Below are 18,649 nucleotides of genomic sequence, written 5' to 3'. Positions count from 1 at the left end.
GCGGTAGCTTAGCTTAACTGGTAGTGTTGGACTTGAAATAGGGGGGGGGGGGGGGGGAGGAGGTTTCTGTTTTCAGTCTGTTTTTCTTACAATGTTGCTAAAAAGTACCCAGGAGTGAAAGGGTTAATATCATATAAAACATTTAAATGAAATCAGCAATTAGAACAAAAATAATTATATTTTCTGTATATAACTATATACCATTACATCATGTGTTATATTATACCATTAATGTATTTTCTGTATATATCACTATCATATATCACTATTACATCATGTGTTACGATATGTAAAATAAATACACATATTACTATATTATACAATTATTAATGTATGCGTTACGACACGTTACGCTATGTAAGTATTTAATAAAGATTACTGGAAGCTCCCCTCCAACTCGTGTCCGTGGTACATTGGAAATTATTTCTGTGCGGCTAAGCGTAGCGCAAGAGAACAGAATTGAAGCCATAGCCAGGCGCGTACCCAGGATTGGCTGAGGGGAGGGGGGGAGGAAGTGCGCAGTCATAGGAATCATAATCATATAGAAAAAGCATAGTATTTAAAGATTCCTTAATAAGAAATGACCAACATTTTGGCCGCCAAGGGGGGGCCGCGCGCACCCTGCGCAGCCCCCCCCCCCCCCCCCCTGTGTATGCGCCTAATAGCCCTGACAAAAAAAACGACTCTAAAGGATAGGACGATCACCCCTAACCCCCGTCCCTTTTTATAGGGTATATGGTACTCGCAAACCTGTCAACCCCTCAAAATCTCAAGCTTGAATTTTTTTGGGGGTACGGGCTTAGGTATATTCATTTTTGGGGGAGTGGTGGGGTATACCTTTACTGGGGGTTTGCAAGCTAAAGTAGCTAAATGGCTTTCCTTCTATCATTCGACTAACAGCCGACATTTGCCGTTCAGAAAGCTCTCGAGTGAGCGCACAATAAAGATCTCGCATTCGTGTTGAATAAATGGTGGTAGATTTGGTGCTCCACGCGGGAAAGGGGAAACCGGGGAAGGGGTCAGAAATCGTGAGACTCCCGCCTAACGCGAGAGAGTTGACAGGTATTTACTCGAGCACTATGTTATCATATCATGAGCGTGTTTGGATCCTGTTTCTAATTTGTTCTGATTTATCGCCGCTTCGTTTCTGTTTGATAAGCGACCGCCATTTTTTTAAGAGCTGACCGAGGGTAGACCTGGGGACGGGAGCACATCTAAACAAACCGGTTGTGTTGCACCTGTGTTTGGGAAGCAATTTTCCACCGGCGTAGAGGAAGGGTGAGTCTGCGGGAAGTCAGCGGTTTTACGGAACCGATCACCGGTACGTAGTCGGAAATCCCGACTGACTCCCCGGCTTTCAGCGGTGTGATACATTGACTTCCGGTGTATAAGGCATTACAAAACGTCCGGTATAAAAATAGAATGCAACATTATAATGTGGGTATTGTCATCGCTATTTATTATGTAAACGACTCGAGCATTAAAGAACCCGTTTATATCGGGAGGAGCACGGGTACACACTTCCTTGGGAAATTTAGAAGGGCTTTTTCTTTTAGCTGTAATTTCCATGGTCAACTCTCCTTACAATAATAGTTGGGTCATATAACCATTGCGAAAGATTCCAGAACTACCAGGCAGCACAAAAATCGGCATTTCTATGATGTTAAAGTTCCTTTTATTTTTTATTCTATTTTGGAAGCAGTATTCCATTTATAGTGTTAGTGTATATTTACTATTAAATTTTATCTAAGCAGCTAATCCTCGCGGGTATTTCTTTGTTACAACCTGTAACAGGATGCCGTGAAGTGAGCACGGCTGGACAGAACATGCCTGTCCCGGGGTGGGTGGGGAGAGGGGGGACCTCCGATATTATACGTATACGGGCGTGGTTAGGCATGAATTGACCCCCTACAAGATAACTCAGACAAAACAAACAGATCATTGTTAAGCTCGCTATCAATTATCGTCCCGTGGGTTGTGTGATGTTTTCGCTGGTTAGTGATCTAAAAACACCGATTGACACGTGTTAACGTTCTTTCATGAGCTACAAGTTAGATGAGCGATTGCTATAATAGCACCCTAAAAGATACCGAGGTAAAAAATCTGGGCATTCTCATTTTCACCCCTAAAAGATACCCAAGGCTCCAAATTTACACCCTAAAAGATACGACGATGATCCCCGTCCGATGAAGAGAGAGACAATGTGTTATTCACCCCCCCCCCCCCTCCCCCCCGGAGTTACTTGCCGCTCCCCTCGGCTAATCCCCCCCATCCCCGTTGGAAATTAGTGTTGTCATGGATTTTACCACTAAAATGCAGAGAAAATGAATAGCGTAATTTTGTTGTAAAACTAGTCTTGTAGATTCCTCGCGATTTCAGCGCCATCTTGAAATTACGTATCAGTCAGGATTTCCGACGACGAGTCGACCGATCGGTTCCGAACATATACATTAACCGCTGACTTCCTGCAGACTCACCCTTCCTCTACGCCGGTGGAAAATTGCTTCCCATCTGTGTTTGGGGTTCGGGTCTCTCAGATCGTCCGCGATGTCTTACAACAACATTTCTACCCTCTCGACTTCATCAGACATTCTTGACTTCTTGAGACATAACGATCTTGAGGACGCCGTACAGGAATTTCAAAGTGAGTAAGCAAGAAATGGCCTCAATACTCGGTTCGATGTAAGCTTATCGCCTCGTTAATTCCACGTGACAATATAAGCTTACTTATATTCATTGATCGGAACATTTGGAAATCTCTAATAACGTGCAATTGTTGTCTCATCGTCAGGGAATCAAGTTGATGGAGAGGACTTTTTCGATCTGGATTTGACCGACATATATTTCATGATTCCTCGTTTGAAGTTGAGAAAGAAGTTCATCAAAGCTTGGAGCAGGGTGACGAAAATGGTACGAGACTCCGACGTAGCTTTACCCTGGTTCAAGGGCCTCGGACGTATCTCTATTTAGTGACCAGCGAGGTTGAGACGAGGCTCTGGCTTCTCGAAGCGCTATTTTGACTCCTGCCTCACTTCCATGTTAACGTTTTGTGATTAGCATGTGTCAGTTTCACGTGGTGCTACCTTGAATGTAAACATCTCTTCGCTCGGGAACCAAATTCATGAGTATAAGGGCATGTTCTCATGGAAGGTGGGGGACCCTGGGTAGGTGGGGGACCCCACCTACCTGGGATCAAAAAAAAGTTGTGTTCACATGCCTGGGGTGAGGTTGCGAATGTGGGGCATGGTGGCTAAGAACCTACAATAGAATGTAGTAAACAAGATGGCGGATAGAAGACACATTGTGGCTTCTTTTATAGGATGAACGCTCGACGAATGAGACAAAGCTGTTGAAGCTTTCCGCTTTGATGTTGGCGTTGTTGTTTTGCTCCTTTCACTTGCAAAAACCTCGCTACTAATGGAAGAACTTGACTCTCGGTGGCTTTCAATGGGATATTCTTTGTTCTCCTTATATTTATCATGGCCATTGCTTTACTTTTCGAGCTGGTTCCGCTTGAAAAGTTCTCCAGGTCCATACTTTCTGGCAGCCATCTTGAGCTTTGCGCGCTTTTGGCATGCTTATGATTCCTGGATGAAGGTTACCCCGGGTGAGCGGGCTACTCCACTGAAGAGCATTCACATGTTGAAAACTCTCGACAACCCAACCCACCAAGCCGGATTCCCAGCCCGGCGTCCCGGACAACCTGCCTCGGTGGGGTCCCCCAACTGACCTGTAAATGCAAACACATAAATAAGAGAGATTATATGGAGAGGCGGGTTACCCCACTCACCTTGGGGACCCTAGTCACCTGGGTTCCCCAATTTCCATGTGAACAGGCCCTAAAAAGCGCATGAAAACCCTATTTAAAAACAACAACATTCATATGAAAACTGTATAGTTAGTGACAAGAATCTGCGCATAGGAGGTGGGGAATACAACATTTTCTCGTCTCAACCTCGCTGGCCACTAAATAGAGAGATGTTCTAGGCTCTGGAACCAGGGTAACATAGTTTTGTTTACTCAAAATAATTAGAACAAAATAACAAGAAGAAATAGTTTCATTTGTGTCATCATCTAAGATTCAAGCCGCCATTTTGGAAATTTAATTTCCTAGAATGCATCTTTTACACCTAACAACCTGTAAAACTGTGACAGCAAAAAAGTTGTGGGAAATATTTATTGTCTTTGGATGAATTGCAAGTAAGAATTTATGTTCTGAGACTTTGTCAATACATGTTTATTGTTAACTATTATAATGTCTCATATGTAATAAGTTGAAACAATAACAATCCTTTATGAAAATTTTCCCACCATTCATAGTGGAGCATCATGCTGTAGGTGTAGTAAATGGTTCAAATATCACAAGGGGCTTCCTTGGGATGTGCCGTCATGTCTGTCTGTCTGTCTATCTATCTGTACTTGTTGTACTAGTTGGTGCCCCTCATGGCCTCTGATTGGTGCATGACAACATCTCGTGCATGACTCTAACCAGACAGAGATTCATTAAAAAAATTATTTGACTCTTGGATGACAAAGCCAGTCCCACAAATATGCTTTTCATCACTAGTTGAAAAAAGCCAATTTGCTCTCTGATTGACTGTATGGTATTTTGCACTAGGTAAAAAGCCATGCATAACCAATTAGGTGACTTATTTGGCGTGAGCAGAATATTTTTTTGTGATAACAGCTTTTTCAGTGAATGTCATGATTCAGGTACCTTATTACACTTAATTTTCGCATCACTTTGATTTCGCAAATTTTGCGATTTTAAAAGATTCATGAATAAAAAATAGAGTGATGCAAAAATTAAGTGAGTACACAAGAAGCCTTTCGGGGAATTTTTTGGGGCCGTTAAATAAGCCTTATGGAAATACCTTGTCTAGTCATCTAATGTACATATAGTATGGTAAGGGGTTGAGTTGGATTTGTATTTATAGATTTTTATGAAACTAAATTTAGCCCACCCATCTTTTTGTTACAAATTGTTTCAGTTTAGATGATTACAGCACATTTTATTTCTACTTGTTTTGCTTTTTTTTTATCAGAAAATCGCGAAATCGTGCAAATAAAGTGACCTGTTTTTACGAAAATAGGAAAATCGCGAAAATAAACTGTCGCGAAATATCCCCCTCTCAAAATCACGAAATTTTGATGTTGCGAAAATAAAGTGTAATAAGGTACACATATTTCAGATAAGTTTACCCTGAATTGAGAATCCATGTATTGCGATTTATGTATAACAAATAAATAGCTAAATACTGGTTTCTAAAAGCCATGTGAATGTTCACTGGACTTTCCAAACCTGATTTAGGTTTTATAGGTTTGATACATGGATTCTTCTAGTGCATCTTAAAAGTGCAATTCCAATGTGATTTGTATAAGCAGCTGTTGATTAAACAATTGATTTTCTGGTGTTCCATAATTTTGGATTATTTTCTTTTAGTTCCTTAATCTTGGATTATTTTTTTTACACAGACATTTGATGTGCATGGTAAAAGGATATTTTTGCAAAAAGGAAGCACTACAATAGAGGATGGGACTCCATTGCAGCCTTCAGCAACATCTATTTCAAACACTCCAATACGTGAACATCTGCAGCCAGTAGCCACTTCTTCTTTTCCCATCACTCCCATTCCTGAACAAATTTCACAGCCAGATGCGCCAATTCAATCCATTTCAACGACTCAAATTCCTGAACATCTTTCACAGCCTTTAGCAGACTCTATTTCTAACACTTCTGTTTCTAAGCATCTTTCACATTCCATGATGGCGTCTATAAACACGACTGTAGATTCGACACAACCCTCATTCTGCATGACTGGACATTCTACAGAACCTCTAGCAACATTTATTTCTGCCTCCTCTGTACCAAGTACACATCCTTCATTGCTGGTAGCACCATGTAGTTCCACAGGATCAGTAAATGAACTGACCTACTCTACAACACAGATGAATTCCAGCCTCCAACCTCAGTCATCAACTTCCCCACTCAATGCTCCACTAAAGCGAAAGGTAAATTGTGAAAAGTGATGGTTTTAAGTAAAATTCAGTTTTTTTATTCCTTCGTTTGTTTTTATAGCTTTGTTCTGATGACAGCATCATACATGAGGTTACTCCTAGTAAATACTGGCTGGATGCTTTTGTGATTCCATCAACGGTGAGACTAGAAGTGTGGAAGCGTTTATAGGTTATCATTATTACTATCTAAAAAAATACAGAATTAAAAAAAGAGTAAAGTAAGAGAGCAGAAAAAAAGAGTAAAAGTAACACTTTTGCAGTATCTCTAAATTTAATATTTGATAGCAATGTCCAGCAATATCATGTTTTTTACTGGAAAAGTATACTATCTTGTTTCAAAGCTTTTTGAATTTTAATATAATTCAAAGGGTTTTTGTTGTTGCATCCAGATAATGCACTTAACGCTAACTTATTGGATTGTTTTTTTTGTAATGCCTTGCAACCTGCAAAAAGTTACAAACAGTAAAACTTTATTGTTGGTATTTTAGTGGTCACCAGATGTTGAAGGGGGACTTGAAAAACAGTACCTTAACCCAGCACAAAAGAATGCCATGATACGCCAAATCTGCTCCTCCATTATGGCAGTGACGAACACAACAAAGCGCAGTGAAAGGAACCAGATAGCTATCCTTCTTCTTGAAAAGTACCCCTTTCTAAAAGGCTCCAGTGAAACAGACTATGTATGTATTACTTTGTGTACTGTTATTTGAGATAATGTCACACAGGGGAAGGAATTACTGTATAATGAATAATGGAAGATATACAATCTCTGGCCAGGCATTTGTGTTCTTGGTAAGAGTTGTGGCAGGCATCAAGATATTGGTGGGAGGGCACAATACAGAAAGATTAAAAAATATGTTAGGGTTGGGGGAGGGGGCACGTGCCCCAGGTGCTCCACCCCTACAGCCTTGCTGGTAATGTCGCCAAGAAACTGCCAAGATTGGTTAACTATTTGACACCGAGACATAAAAGAGCCACTATTGCTTTCCTACAATTCAGTGTAAACTGCAATAACTAAAGACAAAACATAACCACCATCAATGCCTAGTGTATACGCTGTAGCTACTGTACAGTATTTACCACTAAACTACATACCTGATTGCCTTTTGACCATGTTTCAAGAAAGTCCTCATTTAAGTATGTTTTATTTTCATAGGAAGTATGGGCAAAAAAGATGGAAGAGCGAATCTTTAATGTTAGAAGGAAAGCCGCCAGGAATGAAAGGAAGAAGTTAAAAGAAGAGGGTATTGTTGTTCCGAAGGCCAAACCAGGGAGGAAAAAAATGGCAGCTGAAGCTGCAATCATGTTAACAGAGGAGGCTTTAGAGGCTTTGGAGGAGCTAAGGGTGGAGCTTGTGAAGGTGGTACAGAATAAGCCTGTTGATGTCTGCAGACAGAAGGACTTAATGGATGCAACATTTCCCTTGAGAAGAAGAGCAGTTCTAAAGGAAGACATGGAGGTGTGGGAAGTTGTAAGAAACTACCCTTGTCTACAAGATCCTGCGGGAATTGAGGTAAGAATATAACAATCATTTGATGTTTATGACACTAAAGGACTTGCCAATTTTTATTAGGGATAGAATATGGAGGCATCAGGCAAACAACAGGACAGGGATGTGGGATATTCAATGCCTAGGGGCTGCAACATTTATGTAAATGTTTGGGTGATTGAAAATCAAGTTTCAGCTATAACAGAGGAATAATATGTGCCTCAAATATGACATCTGGATTTTTTTAATGTACTTGAAAGTCTGTTTGTCCAAGATGATGAATAATTCACCCTATTACTTATTGTATCTAGCTAAGAGCGGAACTAGGGCGCATTATCAGGCCTTGTGTTGACAGAGTAATGCAAACTAACTGGGAAACTGCAAGGCCCAAGATTCTTCAGGCATTGAAAAAGATTGATGACGAGGAAATCCAGAATAACTTGGCCATTCTTGAGGATTCTGAAGCTTCAGATAACTTAGGTATGATAACAGTTTGGGAGCACAGGTGGCCTAGTGCACCAGCCTCTCATCGCTGTGGTAATGTTTAAATCCTGGATCTGACTGGGGATTTTTTTTAGCTCATGCCTTGATTGGAATTTGTGGGTTACTTGTGAGTTGGAGTTATTACTCCTGTGTTGCAATTCTTTTTGAATAAGGACACTAAGCCTAAGGTCCCTGGGAGGTAAAAGAACCACTAAGAATGCAATAAATCCTCTGGCAGTGACCACCTACCCTCAGTGATAGTGCTTACTAACAATACACATGATGTGTAGCCTAGCTCTGTTGTGCCTTCCACACCAACCACAGATGCACATTTTTTTGCTCCCTTGGTTCCTTATTTGTATTTGGTTTTGTGTTTAAGAATTGGAAAATCGCTGTATCTTTGCCTGCTTGTCATTCGCTCTTGGAGAGAAGAGCAATGCGAAGACAATCGTCGGGGAACTGTTTTGGCATATAATACCAGTAAGTCTAAACAAAACTGTTTAAATTATGTGGAATTGAGATGTGTTTAGTTAAGGGGCTAGCTGCACAGTATTACATTCTTTATATTATAAAATATCTGAACCAGCCTCCCTTATAATTCTGCAAAAGAGAACATGCAGGCCATTATTTCTTTTTGTTTTTAGACATACAGTGACTTCTACGTCTCTTCTATCATCTCAAGTTCCACTACCCCAAGACTTCTCTCTACTGGCACTACCAATGAACTAGAGTCTTTGCATCTCATCGGGGACGGCACGGTCATTGTTTCTTTTAACCCACAAAACATTTTAGAGGCTGTGATTGCCTTGATTTCTAGTTTTTATACATTCAATTATGTTTACCCAAAAGGACGTGCAGCAAACATTTATTCCTTCCTTGAACATGTTATGATAGGAAAACGGGAACCCCTACCAACAGGTGTAGAAACTTTCCTAGGTAGCATGTAAACTTTTACCCGTGAAAGGAAGTGTGATAGTCAGGGTAATAGTCAGTAAAAAAAAATAGAACAATAGAATATGATCACAATTAAGTGTAACACCCTAAAGTGTAGTTCACGGGTTACTGTCGAATCCGTTGTATCGTGACCCGCGGTTTTAAAACACGGTTCTGTTTTGGTTTTCTGTTCCGTCAGTAAAACCATTCTGAGCCAATCAGAATCTCGCTTTGTGCACTTCCCTGGCTATTCTCTGGACAAAAACCAGACAGTGTCGCGACAGAAAGTCAGGCAACTGCACTAGGCGAGAGATGGCAAGAATCTGATTGGCTTAGAATAATTTGAATGGCGGAACAAAAAATCCCAAAAGACAAAAACAAATCGATGTTTCGAATATGTGGCGTCGCGACACAACGGATTCGACAGTAATGAAAATCACTCTAGTGCAGCCAGTGCTCCAAGTCTATGTTAACCCATTCTCACACTGACCTGTTATCTACTATCTCCTTCTCCTTTGCGAAATTGTTTGCTAAATTCACTTACACTATCTTGATTTTTAGATTCTTTTTTATATAAGATTATATGGATAATATATTTCAGCCATCATAAAGTAAAGTTTTATAAGCCAGACAGACAGACAGATTTTATTAGAGTGCTGTGAACAAAGATGTACAAACATTAAGAAAATGTTGTATATATTTTTAAATATTGGGGGGCAAATCCCCCAGTGCCCCAACCCCTGCTACGGCCCCGATACTATTATAAGAAATCAGTGGATAAGGTTTTTGCGATATCCAGAATAATAAATATCGAGACAGTGGAATCAGACGAGGCCGAAATAAAAGCCACTTTTCACAAACCAGTCTTCGCACCCTAGTTCATGATGCATTTAGCTCGTAGAATCAATAATCATCTAGCTGATAATTGATGACCCTGAGATTGCGTGATCCTCAAAGTAAAGCTTACGCTCTCAGCCAATCAGAATCGACATAGTAGAGCGGATGTAGGGGGGATGGTTAAGTGGGTTTAACCCCCTCCCCTTTGAGATGGCGAAGGAAATTGAAAAGATGACGTAGAGAACATTCCAACTAGGGTACCCTCTCTTAGTACCCATCTCTTTTGCTGCGTTTGTTAAGTGCCCAGAAAATAGAGAAGTTACAGTACCAGCATAATGTGAAAAAGTATTCCCTTCTTTAGAAACACCCTTATTGGAGCATATTTTATCGAGAAAACTGAATTTGTGTCTGTGTGAAAGGGGAAGCCGACTGTTACACCCCCCCCCCCCCCCCCCTTCCTTGTCACTCAGCCCACCCTTATTATAATTTTTTTTCCGGACTAAACTTGTTCTACCCTGGGTTCCAGAGGCTGAATATCCGCTTTTCCCTCGCTTCGCTCGGAAAAGTCTGGCGGAGCCTCTGGTCTCCAGGGTAAACTTGTTCACCAGAGCCAGACGAGAACGCGAGAGAACAGAGACGCGATACGGATAAGTGAACTGATAGAAAGTAACAGGGAAAAGCTCTTCTAGCAGGGTACGGACATCGAAGATGCGAATGCAGATGCGAGCAGATGAATGTGCAAATAAATTAGTTAAAGCATTGACATCTGTCAAAGAACAATTTACTACTGAAACATTGCTAAACGACGCATACATCATAGTTAGAAGGGATAGATATTTTTAATGCTCGAAAGATCAAGCGATAATGGTATACTTATGGAGAAAGGCGCTCTGTTATATGGATGAGTCTGGGAGTTGAAAGAGCACCTTCTACAAATGCACCCAGATGCGTTTTCCGAGTCAGACATTTTTACACATTGACATTATCTAATACCCTGCCGTACTAGATACCTAGTATATTCTACAAATGCATATTATATTTCAGTTGTTGTTTTTTTATTGATCCTATAGGTCAAGTTTAAATGCACTACTAATATGACCTTAAAGGTCATTTGTGGGAAAGTGTTCACGGCTCAACAGCAGTAAATGTAGCCTAAATGTAGCCTAAAAGTGTTATTGGCAACGCTAGAAAACAGCTTTTCTTGCATTTTGATAACTCATTTAAATAAACATAAACAGAAAGTTTCCAAGTTTTAAGGGATGAAACTTTGTGGACCCCCCCCCCTTCAACCAGAAAGTTTTATGACCCCCGCCCCCCAAATGTGGAAACCGACCCCACCCCCGCGCCATAAATAATGAACGCTACCTTAGAAAGGCCCTGAAACACACCATCTTATCTGAGGGCGTGTCCCCCTATTTTGGCTTGTCCCTTATCTTTGGCCCCTTGACTTTCAAAGCCCTTTTCGAACATGAAAGTACCCACAAGTACTCGCGCTCACCAACATGTGTTGCAGAGTGTTCTAGCCGAACCGCTTCCTTTTCCTCCCCTTCCCTGATGGATGTCCCACCCCTCCATTATTCATTCTTGTTCTGAGCTACTCCCTGCACCGCTGGTGTCATATACAACACAATACTTGGGCTCCCTGTGTTATGTTACGTCTTTCCCATCAAGCAACAGTATAATAACCTGTGTTCACAATAAACATGCAATAAACCGCCTTTTTCGAAGTTTCAACCCCCGTCGTCCTTCTGAGGTTGAGGTCTGTTTTCCTTAAAGAAGGTAAGAATGTGGATTGAGTTACTTAATTCACGTGTAGATAGTTAAGATCGGGGCTCAAGAGTTGTAATTGTATACATCTCTGCGGGGTCATTGTCAGGGATTGTGTGGATTTCTAATGTGTTCTGTAAGATGGCTTAGAAGCGTAGAAGTTTATTCTTGTACTCTAAGTTTTGATTCGTTCTATCAAAACAAGAAGACATTGATATGATTAGTAAGCTCGCGACTACTATGTGAATCAAGTATGAAGTTTTCTTTAAAGCCTCTGACACATCCAAAGATGAATAAAAAAAGTTGCTGATGAAATATCATACGCACAGCAAAGTAAGCAATCAAAGAGAATTGACTACAATAGAATTGACTACATAACCTGGTCTATCTATTTAAAATGCTCGGAAATTGTATAAAGCAATCGAACAATATTGAACGATTCAAAGCTGTGAATTCGTATGGGTTCTATTTTCGAACACAAACACATGTGATTGTTTGATATACATTTGATTTATTTTATTATCACAAATTCCATCTATTTCTCAATGAATTACCATGTTTTCAATGAAATTGCAACCAAACTACGTCAAAATATCAAAATCAAAGATTATTATATACACAGTCTAACCAAAAACAAGTGATATATTCCATTTCAATTCTATTTGAATCTACCAAATGAAAATACTTGAGTTGCTAATGTAACTAGGAGGGGTGCCGTTCTCCTACAGAAATAGTCAGGGTGGGATCCAGTAATTTACTGACCACAGATCTATTAAGTTCAATTCGCCATTATTGGGTAATTACAGAAAATATCCGTACCCCCACAACAGGAGGCTTAGTCCCCCAATGCTTCTGGAAATTCTGAAACGCTCAGCCTCCCCCCCCCCCCCCCCCCCCCCCCCCCCCGTGCTTTAGGAATTCGGAAATAACTTACCCCTGTATCTCTCCGGGACTCTGATCTCTTGGCAAGACCCCCTCTGTCCTCCGGAAATCTTTGTTTTTTTTATATTTTTTTATCTTTATAAGAAAATGCTATAATTAAGTTTTTCAAAGTGCAAATGGTTTGTTTTGGATCGGGTATTTGTACCAAGAGTTTAGTGAAGTCGGTGTGATAATACAGTATGGTGATGTAGTAGGGTGATAGAGAAGAATGGCTAATAAGATAGTGTAAAAGGTGGTAATGTAATTGTGGTGAAAAGGTCAATGAGCTGATTGTGTGGTTGGTGGAGGGTGATGAAAAGTTAATGTAGGGTTGCAAAATAGGGTCTGTGGTGGGTGGGTGTAAAAAACAGGTTTTAGATTTATATGTTTACGAATTCTGAGAAAATCGAATATTCTACAGCGATACCACTTTTTTCCAAAACCCAGATTAAAGACTTGGCGCACGAAGTTTGCCATAGCATGGGAATTGTACTACTCCGGGTTGTATTGACCAAATGTCGAACAGTCTCTCTGTTCCTTCTAAAAGCTTTCATGGCAGGGGTGACATTTGAGAGTGCTTGCAAAGTATGCTCTTCAAGCATGCTGAGAGTGATACCCAAGATTTTGTTTCCATCGAACGAGCTACAAACTAAAACTTATAGACCACCGTTAGATGGCCGACGGCCATTGATGAGTTTTTGATTGATTTTACAAACAGAGCTGAGCCAATCAGGATATATGATTTTTTTAGTTCGTCAGCAAAATGAATTTCGCCTGGGCTTGGTTGATCTATATTCCCCAAAATCCTAACAGACTGTGCGCTACAAAAAAACAAAAAAACTGCCGCTACGCAGGCTAACCCTTATTTCGAGCCCTGACCGGCAAGATTGCGAGGCATTGCTTCAGTTTTATTTAGTAGTAGATATTTTGTTTCTAAACCATTCTAGATATATGCTACTGGCTAGACGCATAGAGATTTAAACAGCCCTCTCTATGCTGTTTACTTTTTGAAAGACATGCGCCTTACATGGGGCTGATCCGACTGGAGAGGACAATATCTAAAGGTATCCTGATCAAGATGCAACACTGCAGCAGCACTCTAGATAGGAACAAGAGAGATTCCAAACCACTTTATTATGCTTGCATGCTAATTAGTTTCTCCCTGCAACTTCAAACTAGAAAGTTCAGGACTCGGTAAGATGTAAATTATGTTCCGATTACCGTCTCAACCTTTCACACCCCAGGAATTCCATACTTTTGCGACCTCCTCATGCTTTCGGAATTCCAAAATCGCCAACCCCCCTTGCTTTTGGAATTCCAAAATGCCACTCGTTGTTGGGGGTATGGATATTTTCTAGAATTACCCATTTACTCTGTTTACTTAATAGGTCACTAGATCCACACATTAAATTAACATTTATTTTAACTAACAACAAGGGGGTCAACTGGAGCCAGACTCATCTTGTCGCATGAACAGGATGGGCTCCAGACCCCTTGAACATATGATTTTCTTCTTCTTTAGTCCCTCTTCAGGGCAGTGTCCCATACATTGTGCAACTTTCTAATTTTCATGTCATATAGATCTTGCAGTGCTGTGTCACTGTGGTGGAGAGCTGTTCTGCAATGTTACCATGTAATGGCAATATACAGTATCGCAGACAGCAGGATAGTTGTTGGTCTTGGTTTGTCTGTTTATCTGCAACACTAAGTGTGGTGATTGTTGCTGGCCTTAATATGAGTTTTGGGGTGGTCATGCCAGTCCTACTAGACCAGTTTAAAAGCACCAAGCAATCCACAGGTACGAAAACATATTCTTAGAAATGTTTACTAAGAATGATGTAATGGGGTTGACACTTCTGGTCTTTTAAAGAGTATATATTGCAAGAGTTAAAAAAAATGCTTCACAGTAACTTATTAGAAACTTATTAGACATTTTGTGTAAAAGATACTCTAAAGGAAAGATCATTAATTATCCCGAGGGGGTGGGCGTCAAAAGAGTTTGGATTTTAAAAGGGGGGGTCACTGATTCCTTTTGGTGTTTTGTAAAATTTTGTGTAAAAGATACTCTAACAACAACAAAAAAAAACACTAAATTGTTTTCTAAATCTGGTGGCTATTGGTGACAACGGTTGTTTGAGAAAGGTGATAAGAAGGAAAAGGCGATGATTTGAATAAATTGTCTTTCTCTAATATTTAACTGTAACTTGCAGATGATTTTTCCTTAGCATCTAGAGCTCATGCTCAGATGAAAACCCCCCCTTGCAGATTTTGAATATCTGTCATTAACCTTCTTTTCCAATTTCTCTCCCCATAAGCATGGGTAGGATCTCTAGCACAGAGTCTTACCTTCTTTGCAGCTCCTCTGACTGGCCTGCTGGTATCTCGTTTTGATTTCCGTCGCACAGCCATGGCTGGAGTCATCATGTGTACAGTATCAGTGGTGGTTATGTCGTTTACTGAAAACATCATCCAAATGTTCTTTGCCTACAGCTTGCCCTATGGACTAGGCAGCTGCTTTGTGTTCATATCTGGAGTGTTTGTGATCAACAAGTACTTTAACAAGAGACATGCACTTGCACTGGGTATTTACAACACTGGTGTGAATATTGGTGTGTTAACTCTTGCTCCATTATGTCAAGTGATAATTGAGAAATATGGCTGGAGATCAATGTATCGCATCATGACTGCTATCGTTGGCTTGGCTTTCTTTCTGACTCTGACGTTTAATCCAAATGCTATGTCAGATGAACAAAAGAAAGAGCAAGTCATTCTCGAGCCTAATGGTACTATAATTTCCGGATTTGAAGAGCAGCGTAGTGTCACAGACACCGATGTAGCATTAAATAAAGAGATGAAATTTGAAGAAGTTGAGCTTGAAAGTATGGTCGAACAAGAAGCATCTGATGTTGAGAAGCCTCTGACATCATGTGAGATGATAACAACTACTTTAAGGACACCTGCCTACATGATAGCAACGGTCACTCTATTCCTGGAAATCTTCACATCTTCTGTCATTTTTGTGCACCTGGTAAGCAATAATAAAGTATTTTTGCATTGCATGTGCATTGTAAGCTCCACATCATTTCTAAAGTATTTTCTATTAATGCTTCTCACTTAAATGATCCTTTGTTCTCATGTGGGACAGAGCTCATTGTTGGTGCAAAAACAGACAAACACAGCCAGTTGACGATGGAATATGATGATGATGATGATGATAGTTATTACAGCTCTTTGCAGCAAAAGCTAGATTACCACCCATGTGCCAGATACATGTAACTAATCACTCAATATTATTTTTCAGGTGGAATATGGCAGTGAGGTTGGCATCTCATCACAACAAGGCGCTAATCTCTTTATTTACATTGGAATATGTTCACTTCTCTTTTCTATAATAAGTGGTGGAATCCTGGATATCCCATCTGTCAATCCATTCCATATCAATCAAGTGGCAGCTGTCACCATGGGAACCTCCATTCTCCTGTTGCCCTTAGCAACGAAATACACACATTTCGCGGTGTTTTCAGCGTTTTTTGGTGCAGGTTTGGGAGCATTCTTCACAACTGTTGTACTGTTGCTTATGTTTACAGTTAAGGAACGCCTAATTATTGTTGCGTATCCAATGGGTGAGATGCTGATATCAATTGGGAATGCTGCGGGTCCACCTACTATAGGTGAGTGCCCTTTGCTGTTGAGCCTTGTTATTATAACATTGACAATATCATCATCATATTGTTGTCATCATCATAATCATTTATATACCACCATTTTTATTGATTCACCAAGTGTCATAGCGGATGTGTTTGGCTCGTGTCATCATCATCATCATCATCATCGTTAACATCATCTTTACGATCATTATTGTAGCTTATCTTTTTTCCGTTTCTTCGCCTATGGTTTCATAGTGGATGTGTATGGCTCGTGCCATCATCATCATCATCACCAACGTCATCATCTTACAATCATCATCGCTTATCTATTCTCGATTGTTTCACCAGGTTTTATAGTGGATGTGTATGGCTCGTGTCATCAGCAGCATCATCATAAACGTCGTAATCTTACATCGTTTATACAATCATCATCGCTAGCCTATCTATTATCGATTGCTTTACCAGGTTTTATAGCGGATGTGTATGGCTTGTGTCATCATTATCATCATCATTATCATCATTATCCACACCATCACTAACTTATACCTGTTCTCGATTACTTTACCAGGTTTCATAGCGGATGTGTATGGCTTGTGTTATCATTATCATCATCATTATCCCCACCATCGCTAACTTATACCTGTTTACGATTGCATTACCAGGTTTCATAGCGGATGTGTATGGCTCGTGTCATCATCATCATCATCATCATCATCATCATTATCTTCATTATCCCTACCATAGCTAGCTTATACCTGTTCTCGATTGCTTCACCAGGTTTTATAGCGGATGTGTATGGCTCGTGTCATCATCATCATCATCATCATTATCACCATTACCCCCAGCATCGCTAGCTTATACTTGTTCTCGATTGCTTCACCAGGTTTCATAGCGGATGTGTATGGCTCGTGTCATCATCATCATCATCATCATTATCCCCACCATCGCTAACTTATACCTGTTCTCGATTGCTTCACCAGGTTTCATAGCGGATGTGTATGGCTCGTACAGACCTGCGTACTACACTGCCGGGAGTATAATGCTTCTAGCCGCGTTTATACCCTTCCTACAGTACTGCTTCAAGCCCTGGAGACACGCTAAAGACGACAAATTAATAAAAGACGGGAACAACAGCAGTTCAAACCTTCATAATGGATACCAATCGTTTTCTCGTTGATTATTTGTAATATTCCTCATGTTACCCTCAAGTACGTACGTGTTCGACCTTGAGTGTATAGTCTGTAAAACTAATAACAAAAGTCCCCTCGATGAGCTCCTATAGCTCTTGGGATAACTGTAAGTAAATATTGTTTAAATAAAAAAAATATATATATATGCGATCAAAGAATAGAAGCGTGAACTTCCCGTTACCAAATTGTTGTCTTATCAGAACTGGGCCGTCTTGGTAACTTTTGAAAAATCCATCGCGTTTTCCCGGCGTTTACCGAGAAGTATAAAGCGAGTAATCCAAAGATTTTCCCGACCAGCGCAGAAAACGCATGGAAAATTGACCTCGTATAATAACCCCGTTTAGTCTCATTTTCCTTTGCAGGAAAATTTTGAAAAATCCGTCGCGTTTTTCCGGCATTAATCCAAAAATCAAGATTATTTGTCCCTGACCAGAAAACGCGCGTAAAATTAACCCTTTGTCCACATTTTCTTCGTAAGGAAGAATAGGGAGTATTGCTAAGAATTTTTTAGACATCCTTTCCTGAAATAGATCCTCTCGATCAGATTTGGCGGAGTTGTTGTGGGGATCTGGCTTTGGGCTACCTAGATTACTATCAATTACTATTACTATTACTATTACAATATCGGAGATTGCTACGTAATCGACCGGAAGTAAACTGGTGACAATGCGGCTTCAATAAGAGAAACATGCTCAGTTGACTGGCAGTCGCAACTTCAAAGACCTTGGTGTGTAACCGCTTGGTTAAACAAGGCTTTTGTACAACAAACAAACCTTTGCGTGTAATTTATGGAACACACGTAGAAGGTAGCTCCGTCCTGTTGATACCAACTTCGTTTTTCTGGACACTTTGTCTGAAATAACTACATAATTAACCTTTGAATTTTTCGATTATAACTTTTTCCTTTTCGAATCTTAGTTAATGTTTTTAGTACCGTCAGCTACGTTAGATTTAGCTCTTCCTTTCTTTTGCTACTTTTATATTAGTTTTATGTTGGAAAATATGTCTGTAAACAGCATCTGCGTATGTCCTATTTATGCATTCACCCCTGGGCCAACCCGTGTACCCGTTACCAAGAAAATCTGGTAAACCAATTAACTTCTTCATTTATGATGTAATGGTACACGAAACCCATGAGTCCCTGCAGGCATACACAGGCAGATGCACCCTGCCTATAAAAGGAGCAACCGTAAAATTGTATTTAGTTCGTCTATAGTTCAAGTTCTAGTTCGTCTATAGTTCTAGTTCGTCTATAGTTCAAGTTCGTCTATAGTTCTAGTTCGTCTATAGTTCTAGTTCGTCTATAGTTCAAGTTTGTCTATAGTTCTAGTTCGTCTATAGTTCTAGTTCTAGTTCGTCTATAG

At 40.2% G+C, this 18,649-nt stretch overlaps 2 protein-coding genes across 3 annotated transcripts; both read left to right on the top strand.

The window, feature by feature from the left end:
* Positions 1-2,309: 2,309 nt before the first annotated feature.
* LOC5512515 lies at positions 2,310-9,783 on the top strand. Its single transcript, XM_032381956.2, has 9 exons — positions 2,310-2,644; positions 2,792-2,910; positions 5,476-6,012; positions 6,080-6,157; positions 6,507-6,698; positions 7,175-7,531; positions 7,819-7,987; positions 8,370-8,470; positions 8,635-9,783. The coding sequence occupies exons 1-9, from the start codon at positions 2,548-2,550 to the stop codon at positions 8,935-8,937; spliced, it is 1,953 nt and encodes a 650-aa protein (XP_032237847.1). The 5' UTR covers positions 2,310-2,547; the 3' UTR covers positions 8,938-9,783.
* A 1,624-nt stretch (positions 9,784-11,407) lies between these two features.
* On the top strand, positions 11,408-18,483 carry LOC5512516 (monocarboxylate transporter 14-like). 2 transcript variants are annotated; one of them, XM_048733716.1, is made up of 6 exons: positions 11,408-11,539; positions 14,030-14,246; positions 14,764-15,476; positions 15,750-16,119; positions 17,076-17,224; positions 17,428-18,483. In XM_048733716.1, the coding sequence occupies exons 2-6, from the start codon at positions 14,072-14,074 to the stop codon at positions 17,452-17,454; spliced, it is 1,434 nt and encodes a 477-aa protein (XP_048589673.1). In that variant the 5' UTR covers positions 11,408-11,539; positions 14,030-14,071; the 3' UTR covers positions 17,455-18,483. The 2 variants fall into 2 exon arrangements, with proteins under 2 accessions (XP_048589673.1, XP_048589674.1); XM_048733717.1 differs by lacking the exon at positions 14,030-14,246 and having other exon boundaries at positions 11,423-11,539.
* Positions 18,484-18,649: the final 166 nt, after the last annotated feature.

The sequence above is a fragment of the Nematostella vectensis genome, chromosome 10, assembly GCF_932526225.1.
Source record: "Nematostella vectensis chromosome 10, jaNemVect1.1, whole genome shotgun sequence".
In the NCBI taxonomy this organism is placed as follows: domain Eukaryota; kingdom Metazoa; phylum Cnidaria; class Anthozoa; order Actiniaria; family Edwardsiidae; genus Nematostella; species Nematostella vectensis.
This window is presented reverse-complemented; position numbering and strand designations above follow the sequence as displayed.